Genomic DNA, 12,631 nt, shown 5'->3' on the forward strand with positions numbered 1-12,631 from the left:
ACATTGAATATTATCATAGATCAACCATCTTTTAAAACACTGTGCTGGCCGGGAAAGTTACATGGTTAAAGAAGTCAATGAGCCAATCAGTATGGGAAAAGTTAGTGGAAAACCGACAGGAGAATCAGAAGGCACCCACGGACCCCAAATGCTAAGCACTGCTATGCCACAAGTAAGTGTTAATGAGAAGCAGTCTCCTATAGTGAGAGCAGCTGTAAGAAACCAGCAAGTCATGCTACTAACCTCTGGTGATGGCGCTATTGCAAATCACACAGACTCTTGCTTCTTTTTCCAAGTACTGCAATTTACACTTCTGACTGCAACAGACAGAACAAAAAACCTAGAAAAGCAAAACCGGGAATATAAACAACTTACTGTAAAAGAGAATATATGAGACTTCAGAAGGCAAATACAATAGGTGCCTTTAAAGCCTGATTGAACCTCCAGTTTAAATCAACTAAATGCATTCCAGGTGCATCAAAACAAAAGGTGTTCAATGTTCTGTCTAGAAAGCAGCCACAGCCTGAGTAGAAAAGCCTGCCACTGTCAGCTTTCTGCAGAGAAGGACTTTTGGAGTAGTCTCTTTGCAGAGGTACGGCACGTCCCCGGCTTCCCTGATTGCAGAGCAATAGGTCTGACTCAGCTTGGTCTGTGTTGGATTTTTGCAGATATCTCACTGTCCACACAGAAAGCAAGGGTCCTTCTCCGCAGCATGCTGGCCGGGACAGGCTTTGTTTACTCAGGCCGGGGCTGCTGCTAAAGAAAAATACTATTGTACGATTTAGGGAGGCACCGAAATTTCTGCCGAAAATGGTACTTTGCCGAAAGTTTAATTTTAGGGGGCCTGGAGGGGAGGAGAGCGCCGTCAGCGGCGGTGTCACAGTTGGCCGAGCTCTCCTCTCAGAGAGTGGTGCGGGGAGACACAGCTGTCACAGGAGTCTGAGCCGGTGGTGCAGGGGAGGAGTCAGCGGTGTCACAGGAGACCAAGCTCTCCTCCCGCACCGCCCGCTCAGCCTCTTGAGTCAGGATGGTTGCAAGCGATCAGTACCGATTGCCGAGTGCTTGTAAATAAATGAAGACATAGAGTATGTTTACTGTGTTCCCAATTATGAATGAACAGGAAGCGTTCTTACTCATACAATATCCAACATTTATGAATGGACAGGAGCATGCACTATAGAGGATTCCGGTTCATTTATAACTGGGGCTGCAGAAAAAGAGATTGAGGACTCTGTGTTCTCAATCTCTTTTTCTATTTCGAAACAGAAATATCAGGGGTCTGTTTAGACCCGATATTTCCCCAGAGCCCCCGACAGTAAAAGTAAAAAATAAATAAATACAATTAAAATATAAAAAAATTATTTAAAAACGGTTAGAACAAAATTATTTTTGGTTTCAGCCTGACAAAATTTTTATTTTCGGTTTCAGTCTGAAAATTCCATTTCGGTGCACCTCTGGTTTGATTCACTGATATTTGTAATCAACTAAACCAGCTTAAAGAAGGATTAAAGAGAAATGTACCCAGATAAGAAGCAATCTCTTCTCTGGTGCTGAGATATAAGCTGAACACCAAGCAAAATGGCTAATATGCAACTGAAACACACATATGAACTTTTGTTAAAATGCCAAAGGATTTTTAAATCTGGTAAATAGGTCTTGTGATCCAGCATGATGCAGGTGGAGCTCACAACAACAGCATACAAACAGCCTTCATCAAAAGCGCTCACATTTACCCTTTTATTGCACCCAAATCCTCCACGGTGGGCTGACACTTGGAATAGTGACTTTGAAGTAATCAGCTTCCTCTATGTAAAACTTTGGCCTTTCATTTAAAAACATGTGTGCTGCAGCACTAAATTATAAGTGCATCTGGATTGTTCTCTCCTGCCAGTGAAGTCCTCCTAATGCAACTTCCTGTGATAAGGTGGCAACAATGCTGCACTGCCACTGAATTCAGATAAGTGTTCTCATTGTCATGTAGGCTGTGTCGGCTTCTTGATGAACAGTGCGGCTGTTGGCACCCTTTCAGCTGTCAACCCTCGATCAGCTGATTGAAGGAGCCGCCTCCGTTCGGGTACACTGACGGCGGCCGTCAGAATACAATGAAAACACCTGGAGATTCCTCGATGAGCATTCATAAGCATTGATAGAGAAATCTGTTCTATTTCCTACCTTCAGCCCACAGGCTGAACAAAGAAAATATTACAGTGAATGGCCAGCTTTTTAATACAGTGGGATGAGAAGATGTTGTAGGGGATGTGACTATTGCCATCGTCACTGCTGATTCACAAGCCTGTCATTCTGCACCTGGTCACATCTAGTCCTGCCCACTGCTTTCTGGGTTGACTGAAACTGTGCCATTGTGAGCTGCATAAAGGAGGATTTGGCAGAAAGTGTAGGTAAAGTAAAAATGTTTGTTTACTTTATGAGGCTTGTGCACCACATACTGAAGTACCTGGATTTGGGTCTTTAGAAGTACTTCAAAAAAGCTAAAAGGACTTAGATTATACATTCTAGGAGTCCTCTCCTGCTGAGCCCACATGTGCAGATGGGATCTGCTGTCAGCTTGACAGCCAAAGTCTTGGTCTGTATATCAGAGCTGCTATTACTGGATACTTTAGCACTGAGTGGTAAAAACAGCAATGTCTCCACAGTGTATGTTATAGTAGATGTAAACTGTAAATGAAGGAACTTTAGTTTGCTAAAGCTCTGTGAGGGGAATTTATCATAACTGAGGAAACAAAATCTGAAACAGCTGTGCATGGCAACCAATCAGCTTCTCTCTTTAGTCTGTTCAGCTTAGATTTGAAAATGAAAGAAAGAAGCTGATTGCTGTGCACAGCTGCTGTAGATTTTGTCTGCTCCAGTTCCGATAAATTCCCCTCTGTGTATGTTACACAACTGACATTATATTTGTATGAAACACTTGTTTTCACCTTTTTGTTTCATACATTTCAGCACTGGGGATCTCCAGTAGCCTCTTTGCAGTCACTTCCTGTCTACAACCAAGCAGTCCAAAAATTGTTTCATGCCATTACTTTACAGTGATTTTAGTATCCATTAAAAGCCTGTGTGATAGGGTGACAATACAGAAGCACGATAGGGAGACAGTTACAGAGCATTGTCACCCTATAACATGGACTGCCTGAACAAGACAAGCAAGTGTTCTTTTAAAGAAAGCTACAGATTTAAAAATACTGAAAAGTACCATAACAAAATGTGAAGTAATGTGATGTTTATTGAAAGAAGAATTTCGGGGGGAAATTGTATTAACCCTTGCAGTTTGGCTACTCCAGCACTACCAGCGTTAACTGCTCATTTGTGTATAGGTGCTAAAAAAAATTGGAGTTATACTCACCCAATCATTGGAGCTTACTTGTTCATACACCGGTCCCTAGAACCATTCTACCCCCCTCTGCAGTGGTCTAAGAATCCTTGTGTTAACATGTCCTATACAAGTGTATAGACGTGAGGACGCTGAGAAACATTCCACCTGTGCTGCAAAAGGAGGAGGCACACTTCAGTGACTGGAGAAGCATGGAGTTGGCTCCACAGTTCAGGTGAGAATATCTTTTTTTTTTAGCACCTAGACAAAAATGAGCAGTTAACCCTTGCAGTGGGGGGTAGCCCCACTACAAGGGTTAATACAATGTAATGCTTATAAGAGATTTTAGTGATCGTGTTTAGATCTACCATACATTTCCTTTTATTACCTTTTTGATAAAAAGAATAACAACATTTCTGACATGAGTTGTAAGTACCTTTAAGTTTGCATTGTACAAAGTAATACAATAAAACAAGGCCATCTTACCTTTCCACAAGCTCTACAATGATGTCTCCTCTTTGTGAACGTGAACTTAATGCTGCAATTCATACAGTTAGGAGCCTCGGAGTCAGGGATCCAGGTTGGCTGTCTGTGGCCGGGAGCCGGATTTTCTCCTGTTCCCTCCTCAGGTTTCCCGGGCACCTCCACACTCATCTCAGGGCTCTCATCAGACTCCACATTCATTGTTTTTTTCAGAATGCTGTTACTGGGAATTGGTGAAACAATATCAGAAGGCGAGTCGTAGGGACTGGCTTCTTCAGCTGTTCGTTCAGCCAGATTTCCTTCTACATCCCTGTTGTGGAGTTTTCCTGGCCGGCTTAAATTCAGAGAATTTGGTGGATGATGAAACAACTGCTTGGGCCTTGCACCTCCGATGGGTGAAGGCACGCTAGCACCTGGAAGAGCTCCTTCCTCCAGAGCTGGGTGTAATGAAGCAGCGTTATTATTAGTGACATCCACAGTTCTGCAGACTGTGCTGTCCTCAGTCTCATTTTGGTCTATCTTCAAAGACTGCAATTCATCACTTAAAGCTTCAGTTCTAGGCCCACTTGAAATTGCGTCAGCACAATCATAGGCTGGGAAAGTTCCCACAGCACTTTCATTACTTAGATGTAAACCTTCCTCACTAAGAAAAGCATCAAGTTCAGCATCTGTTATATATGTGTCACCTAACAATAGGTCATTAGGATCAGTTAGCAAACCGTGACTCATAAAATCTGATAATACCGCGTCTCCAAATTCACTCTTGTGAACTGGATCAGGGCCCGGCTTAGGTGCAATGCTGGATTTTTCTACTGCAGGTAATTCAGGTTGCTGCGACAAAACTTCCTCCGGTACAAGCTCTTCATAGGGTACAGGAGGCCCTTTGGCTACAGGTGACATATGTGACTTATCTTCATCACTTATCTCAAAGCTCGCCGTTGATACACTCATGGATTCATCTTCCAAATTTTGGGCTGCTAACACTTTATCCTTGTGTTCATCAAGCAGCTCACTTTTGCCTTTTATCATAGAGTCTACTATAACAGAGCTAGAAGAGTCCATGGGCTTTTCTCCACTACAGACAGATAAGGCTGACGTAACAGACATGTCATCATTGCATTCTGAGGTCATCATGCTTTTGGCTATAGATGGCCCTGAGGCTGAACATTCGTTGTAATCATCTAAAGCGCTAGAATTTACAACATGCTGGCTTGGGGTCATTGTGACTTCCTGGCTTGCTACTTGAGGAAATTCCATGGTATTCAGAGCATACACCACATCTACATGATGCTCTTTTGACACAACATTAATTTGATCTTCGGGTAATGCCTCATAGGACAGATCATCACTTACATATCCATCTGTGCTTGAAGAACTTGAGCTACTACTGGAGTCACTAGTGGACGCAGTATCAGAGGGTTCTCTCGCCTCATCCACGATGGGGGTTAGACCTGAGTGAACAGGAAGAGTAGTGCTGCTTGCTTTGGCACTAATATCAAGAAGATTGGCTTCACTCAGTGGTAGCCAGTTAGAATTAATAGGAACAAGATCTCCAACATCTGCATCTTCATTTTGTAATAGAGTGGAGGGATTTGAAGGTGAAATAGCAAAAAAACTTGGGTCAGAAAGCAACTCAAGGTCAGAAACAAGATTTCCACTAGACTGGGTGGAATCTGGGATCAATGACTCACTGCTACTTGCTGCATGAAGTAAACTGCCCGTGTCACTAATGAGATCACATATAGGAACACTACTCCTCCCAGTATTTGACTCATCTTCTATGGATGTTCCTCCATCCACACAGGATAAGAGATCTGGGCCTGTTACACTTTTGTCACTGCATGAGACAGGAGCCCCTGGCTTTAACTCCAAAATATTTTCCTCTGGGCATTCAGATAGAGAGAGTGGAGGACCACTATCACATGGCTCCTTCCCAGGACTTGGGTAATCTGGTTGCAGGTAGAAGTCATGCTGGTCTGGGTTAAAGGGCTCCTCACGTGGCTGGTAGTTTTCCAGTTCATCTGGGGAAAAATAAAAAGAGATTAAATTCATATCTAAAAAATGTGCCATATTTCTAAACTTCTAGAAAATCTTGAAAACCTGTGTCACATTGTGCAATACACATTCACTCATAAAGATAAATTCCTATGATTTATTAAAGGCCAGATATGGTTTCCTAACCCAAGCAGTAGGGCTGCAACAACTAAATCGATTATTGAAAAAGTTGTCAACGTTTTCAATCATCGATTAATCGGCTTCCGATTGGTTGGCCCTCATCACGGCTCCACACACGCTGCGCGCCACACCTCCTCCCTGCCTCACGCTCGCCGCTGCCAGACCCTCCCGACCGCATCCACACGCCGCACCTCCTACCCGCCTCACGCTCACCGCCCACCCACAATCGACACAGGGACGCGGGGAGAAGAAGTAAGGAGAAGCAGGTGTGGGGGGATGACAGTCGCCGATACACAGGCCCGATCTCAGAAGCAAGTTGCTGGAAGACTGCTCACGTAAGCCTGCACTTTCCCCCCCACATAGTGCTCTATAATGTATTGCAGGGATTTGTATTCCTCTATAGCTGATGGTACATTGTGCTGTATATTATACAGAGCAATGTACCATCAGCTACAGAGGAATACAAATCCCAGCAATACTTTATACATTGTGTGTATAATGTATTGCTGGGATTTGTTGTATTCCTATATAGCTGGTGGTATTCTGCATTGTGCTGTATAGAGGACTACAAATCCCAGCAATACATTATACAGCGCAATACCACCAGCTATAGAGGAGTACAACAAACCCCAGCAATAATACATTATACAGTGGTGCAATGCCGAATACCACTTGCTATAGAGGACTACAAAACCCAGCAATAGTACATTATACAGCGCAATGCAGAATACCACCAGCTATAGAGGACTACAAAACCCAGAAATAGTACATTATATAGCGCAATGCAGAATACCACTAGCTATAATGTACTATTGCTGGGATTTGTTGTATTCCTCTATAGCTGGTGCTATTTTGTATTGCGCTGTATAATGTACTATTGCTGGGATTTGTAGTCCTCTATAGCCGGCGCCATTCATTGCTGTATAATTTTACACATTCCATTTCACTATATTGCACACCACACTTTTTTCTTTTCTTTTATACTTCCACTGCTCAAAGCTTGCTCCTGTGATGGACTACAATCTCAAAACAAACTAGTAGTCCATCACTGGAGTCATTTTTTAAAATGTATTTTATTTTTATCCGATTAATCGAACATAATAATCGACTAACTAATAAATTTTGAATATAATCGTTAGCTGCAGCTCTACCAAGCAGCATGTTAAACTTTCCCTTACCGTCTAAGAAAATCAATAAATGCTGAGAACTCATCTAATAAGTGCAAGCTGTGCCCTCATCATATGTATTGCATTCAAATACCTCAGTACAGAAAAGGTTATTTTGGAACTCCAAAATAACAGCTAAATTCATGGTTCAAACCCCTGCAACATGTATTATTTTCCTTGCCAAAGGATTTGTACACGTATGTAGTCTGGTGATACGGTCATCACTATAATCAGATCACTCAGCTACTTCCTGGTTTAAAAGAGACCCTGTCTCTACGTTATTTACTATAGGTTGAACACATGAAGTAAAAGTAGGCATTTAGCACTTATTGTTACTGTTTTGTATCAGTCTGTTCTTGAACTTTCCAGAAATGTTTTCTATTATGAGCTACCTCCATCACTTGAACGCTGGCAGTCACATGAGTGGATTGTTTACAATTGTATTATACAGAGCGGGCACAAGGTAGATGGAAGCCTTGGCAGGTCCCCAAACACCGTCTTGCGCGTGACTTCCCATTCAGCTCCTTCAGCCCTGGTGAGGTCAGGATAGAGGGTGAGGGTGGTGGGTTGAAGTGTAGAAGGTAGCTCAGAATTGAAATAGAGATTTAAAAAACAGGGGGGTAAAGCAAGTTATAAATACCTGCATGTGTTCAACCTACAGTGTGCAATGTGATGACAGGGGCTCTTTACTGGGCCAGCTACCAGCTCATTAGAGAGGAATCATCCTGATTCACTGGCCAATTCAGAGGAATGGAGGCGATATAGATGGCTGAATGGTTGAACCAGGCAAATGAAAAGAAAAGCATATGTATATCAGCTGTGTACGTAGTCTGGATCAGAAACTACTAGTGATAAGCAAACCAGACTGGGTTCGCTTTGCTTGGACATTCACCAAACCAGCCAGAAACCCGGGTTTAGCAAAAGTTCAAGTGAACCAAACCCAGGGCCGCCTGTGTCCTAGCAACCAATCACGCTGTGCAACCTGCACAGCACCATTGGTTGCTAGGATGCTAACAGTTGGGCTGCACAGCAACATTAGCTCCTAGGATACAGGTGGGCGCATCATAACAACCAGTGACACTATGGGGAGGCCTGTGTCCTAGCCCACTGTGTGACCTGATGAAGGGACCGCAGCACACAAGGAGGGACACAGCCAAAAATTCTGTGTATAACCTCTTTACATCAGCTCTAGCTTACTCGTTACTTCACACACCTGTACTCTGTTCAAAATCATCAAGCAGTTTATCCAGATCTATGACTGCAGCTTGAAAGTAATTATCCATCTTCGAAAAGATACTTATTGTATTATCCGATCCTAAAAGAAAAAGAAAAGATGAAACACTTTGTAACAGAATAACTTCGCAACAATAGATCTAAATGTAATAGTGTCATTTTGGCCACAGAAGTAAGTGAAGTGTGGGACATTATTTGTGGAGAGCAGGAAAGAGTGTTGGAAATTCTGAGCCACAAACCCATCACTGATCAACCTGTATGTCTGTGAAGATTCTCATTCATCCAGGTCAGGGTATATCTGTAAAAAAAATAAGTCAAGGCAATTGGACTGGCTGTATTTTTTCTGGAGGACATTTTGCAGGTCATTTGACTAGCTTTCTCAATTCTGAATTGAGAAAGCTAGTTGGGTGACCAGCGAAACGTCTTCAAGAAAATAAAAATACAGCAAGCCCAGTTGCCTCGATTTATTTTTTTACAGATTGACCAACCTGTACCCAACAAAAGATATTGATCTTTTTAATGTGTCATACAAGCTGTTGACTGAGAAAGTCAAGGCAGCTTTGATTAATCATAAACTAAATGGTTTAGCTGTAGGTTTAACCAACCCCCCTCTAGATAACTAACAGAGAAATTCTGTAGAATGTAACTTTTCATGCTATCTCCATTAACAGTGTATTGGCAGTGGTGCGGTGTGAACCTCATTGGCCTAGCTATACAATGTGTGTAGAGCTGCAGCTAACGATTATTTTCAAAATCGCCTAAATGTGTGAATGCTTTTTTTAAATCAGCCCCATAGGCTCATTCATAGGCTGTTTTACAATAATTAGCCAAACGCTGAACATAGGAAGTCTAAAATGTTGTCTTACGCTGCTAGAAAAATTATGAGATGTGGCTCATGTTTTATGGACATGCAACTTGTTTTGAAGGGCATTAACCTGTGTGCCAGATCAGTCTGAAATAATCATTGAAAATCAGTGAACAACACAGAATAAAAAAATAACTGACCACACAAAGAAGAGCAATCAATGATCGTGTGCCGACTTACCAGCATGCTCAGTGACTTTACTAATCAATGATGACAATAAAACGGTAGTTTTTGTGGGATTAGCAGTAATGCCAACTGCAACAACCCTTCAATTCTTATTTTAATGGCGTCAGATCATCGCAGGTTTCTGTTCAATGTACTGGTTCTGTTGGATGAGCCATTACCATGATAATTCTTTATGAGCCACACTTATAGAAAAGAACAGTTGTATTCTGAAGCAGCCCTTCTCTCAGAAAAACGACATTGCCTCATTGTATTCCTTCCCCCTCCGCAGTATGAAAACACAGACTTTTGTTTCTATATGTGTACCTTACCTGATGTGGCACGGGATGGTTTGTTCACTGGAAGAGCGGCAGAGGACAAGAGGTCAAAGCTGGACTCACTGGGCTTGTGAGTAGGGATGAACTTTAGGTTCGGGTCAACCAGTAAATTCATCCGAAACCAAACTGTTTGTGTTTCACCCAATGAAACAGAATTTGGCCTGTTCACCCATCTGCCAACCCCACATCTGTGTCCAAGCAACCAGTAATGCTATGTGGCCCGTGGTCGAGTGGTGGACACTCAGCAGGATATGTGGGGGGCTTTCAGAATCTGTGGTGGGTTTTGCAGGATCCATAGGGGGCTCTGCAGCCTGCTAAGACCCCCTGAGATCCGGCAGATTGCAGGGTCTCTGCAGGATCCGTAGGGGGCTCTGCCCACCATAGACCTCACCACAGATCCTGCACAGCCCCCCTGAGACCACAGCTTTCCTGCTACGCTAATAGTGGAACATGTCAAAAGCTGGACACAGCGTGTGCACTGTATCCAGCAACTGACAGGTTACGAAAAAGTATTAAAGAGGAAGGGGTGGGGGAAATATAGTGGGGGACGTCTGAGATTTGCCTTGCCTAGGGGAGCCCCAAACCAGAATACACCACTGACAACAGCCTGTACAATGATAAAGCAGTTAGTCTTCCATACAGAAGTGATGACATGGGTGATATTGTGAGTGCAGTGATCAGATGACACAGATCGGTGTACCAGCACAGGACATGCCGCAGCTCCTCGCTCTTGCGGCTTCTAATATACAAACGTGTTGTCATGATTTACGGTATTATGTGATGTGTACTGCACGGAAGGTCATTGGTCTATGGACAGACACAGGAAGGCAGCTCTGGCCCCTAATTGGCTGCCTGCTCCCCCAGCAGCGTAATGCTCAGATACAATGCGAGCCCCGCTCACCTCCGGCGTTACCCCGGGCTCATCCTGTGTTGTCCTCCTGGTGTCTGCGGTTCCCCCCTCTCTCAGGATCCTTTCACCCCTGACGTGACGTCTCTCCTCCCTGTCACGTGCCAGAGTAAAACCGATGTTGAGTCACATGGGAAGGGTGGGCGTTCTTTTCGGCTCAGGTGACCCGGAGAAGTGTCATGTGGTGGGGAGCAAAACCGCTGGACGCCATGTTTGTTGTGGGCGAGATTAATACGTACGACTTTACGCATTTGCTTGGCAAAGTTGTGGATGTGCTCCCGTCATCAGTGGCCAGTGTAACATTCTAGTTATTCAACTACCCTCCATTTGGAATTATTAAATTGGTTGGGGCTTTTAAGGTATCCCACATCACTCAAAACCAGACAATTATAAAAGGAATACAAATACAATAATTATTGTTACATGAACATAAAACTGCACATAATAAAATCCAGTTTAAACCATCCCTTGACAGAAGCAAAGCATACTCCAATGAGATCTTCCATTATATCATCATCATTATTATTATACGTGATTTATATAGCTCCAACAGTTTGCGCAGCGCTTTACAATCGAGGGAAGACATAATTACAATACAATTCAAGACAAGATGGTAAGGAGAGCCCTGCCCCTGAGGGCTTACAATCTATATCATACAACAGAGGCTTAGGTAAGTTCAAAATGTCACATCTGTATTTCATATATATATGTAGGGTTGCCACCTTTTCTTCAAGCTAAACCCAAACGCTCTAGCGTCGCGCAAAAAATTGTTTTGATGGGAGAGCGAGCAGAGACAGCCCAGAGAGAGAGAGCGATTTAACGGAGGTTTTCTCAGTGACTACCAATGTAACAGGTATATACACTGACCAGCAATGTTATAGAGGTATATACACTGACCAGCAATGTAACTGAGGTACATACACTGACCAGCAATGTAACTGAGGTACATACACTGACCAGCAATGTAACAGGTATATACACTGACCAGCAATGTAACTGAGTACTGACCAGCAATGTAACTGAGGTATATACACTGACCAGCAATGTAAGTGAGGTACATACACTGACCAGCAATGTAACAGAGGTATATACACTGACCAGCAATGTAACTGACTACTGACCAGCAATGTAACTGAGGTATATACACTGACCAGCAATGTAACAGAGGTATATACACTGACCAGCAATGTAAAGGAGGTATTCTCACTGACCAGCAATGTAACGGAGGTATTCACACTGACCAGCAATGTAACGGAGGTATTCACACTGACCAGCAATGTAAAGGAGGTACAGTATAAACACTGACCAGAAATGTAACAGAGATATTTACACTGACCAGCAATGTAACAGAGGTATATACACTGACCAGAAATGTAACGGAGGTATTCACACACTGACCAGCAATGTAATGGAGGTATTCACACTGACCAGCAATGTAATGGAGGTATTCACACTGACCAGCAATGTAACGGAAGGTACATACACTGACCAGCAATGTAACTGAGGTACATACACTGACCAGCAATGTAACAGGTATATACACTGACCAGCAATGTAACTGAGTACTGACCAGCAATGTAACTGAGGTATATACACTGACCAGCAATGTAAGTGAGGTACATACACTGACCAGCAATGTAACAGAGGTATATACACTGACAAGCAATGTAACTGACTACTGACCAGCAATGTAACTGAGGTATATACACTGACCAGCAATGTAACAGAGGTATATACACTGACCAGCAATGTAAAGGAGGTATTCTCACTGACCAGCAATGTAACGGAGGTATTCACACTGACCAGCAATGTAACGGAGGTATTCACACTGACCAGCAATGTAAAGGAGGTACAGTATAAACACTGACCAGAAATGTAACAGAGATATTTACACTGACCAGCAATGTAACAGAGGTATATACACTGACCAGAAATGTAACGGAGGTATTCACACACTGACCAGCAATGTAATGGAGG

The 12,631-nt window shown here is 43.0% G+C and overlaps 1 protein-coding gene across 1 annotated transcript in view; it reads right to left on the minus strand.

The window, feature by feature from the left end:
* Positions 1 to 10,737, minus strand: part of ZFYVE16 (zinc finger FYVE-type containing 16) — a 45,137-nt gene extending 34,400 nt beyond the window's left edge. Inside the window, exons 1-4 of the mRNA XM_018565206.1 lie at positions 10,649 to 10,737; positions 8,363 to 8,464; positions 3,812 to 5,829; positions 244 to 340 (exon numbers count right to left, since the gene is read on the minus strand). Of these exons, the coding sequence (XP_018420708.1) occupies positions 244 to 340; positions 3,812 to 5,829; positions 8,363 to 8,432 (2,185 nt within the window). The 5' untranslated portion in view covers positions 8,433 to 8,464; positions 10,649 to 10,737. The remainder of the gene's footprint in view (positions 1 to 243; positions 341 to 3,811; positions 5,830 to 8,362; positions 8,465 to 10,648) is intronic.
* Positions 10,738 to 12,631: the final 1,894 nt, after the last annotated feature.

The sequence above is a fragment of the Nanorana parkeri genome, unplaced genomic scaffold, assembly GCF_000935625.1.
Source record: "Nanorana parkeri isolate BGI_ZX_2015 unplaced genomic scaffold, ASM93562v1 scaffold822, whole genome shotgun sequence".
In the NCBI taxonomy this organism is placed as follows: Eukaryota; Metazoa; Chordata; class Amphibia; order Anura; family Dicroglossidae; genus Nanorana; species Nanorana parkeri.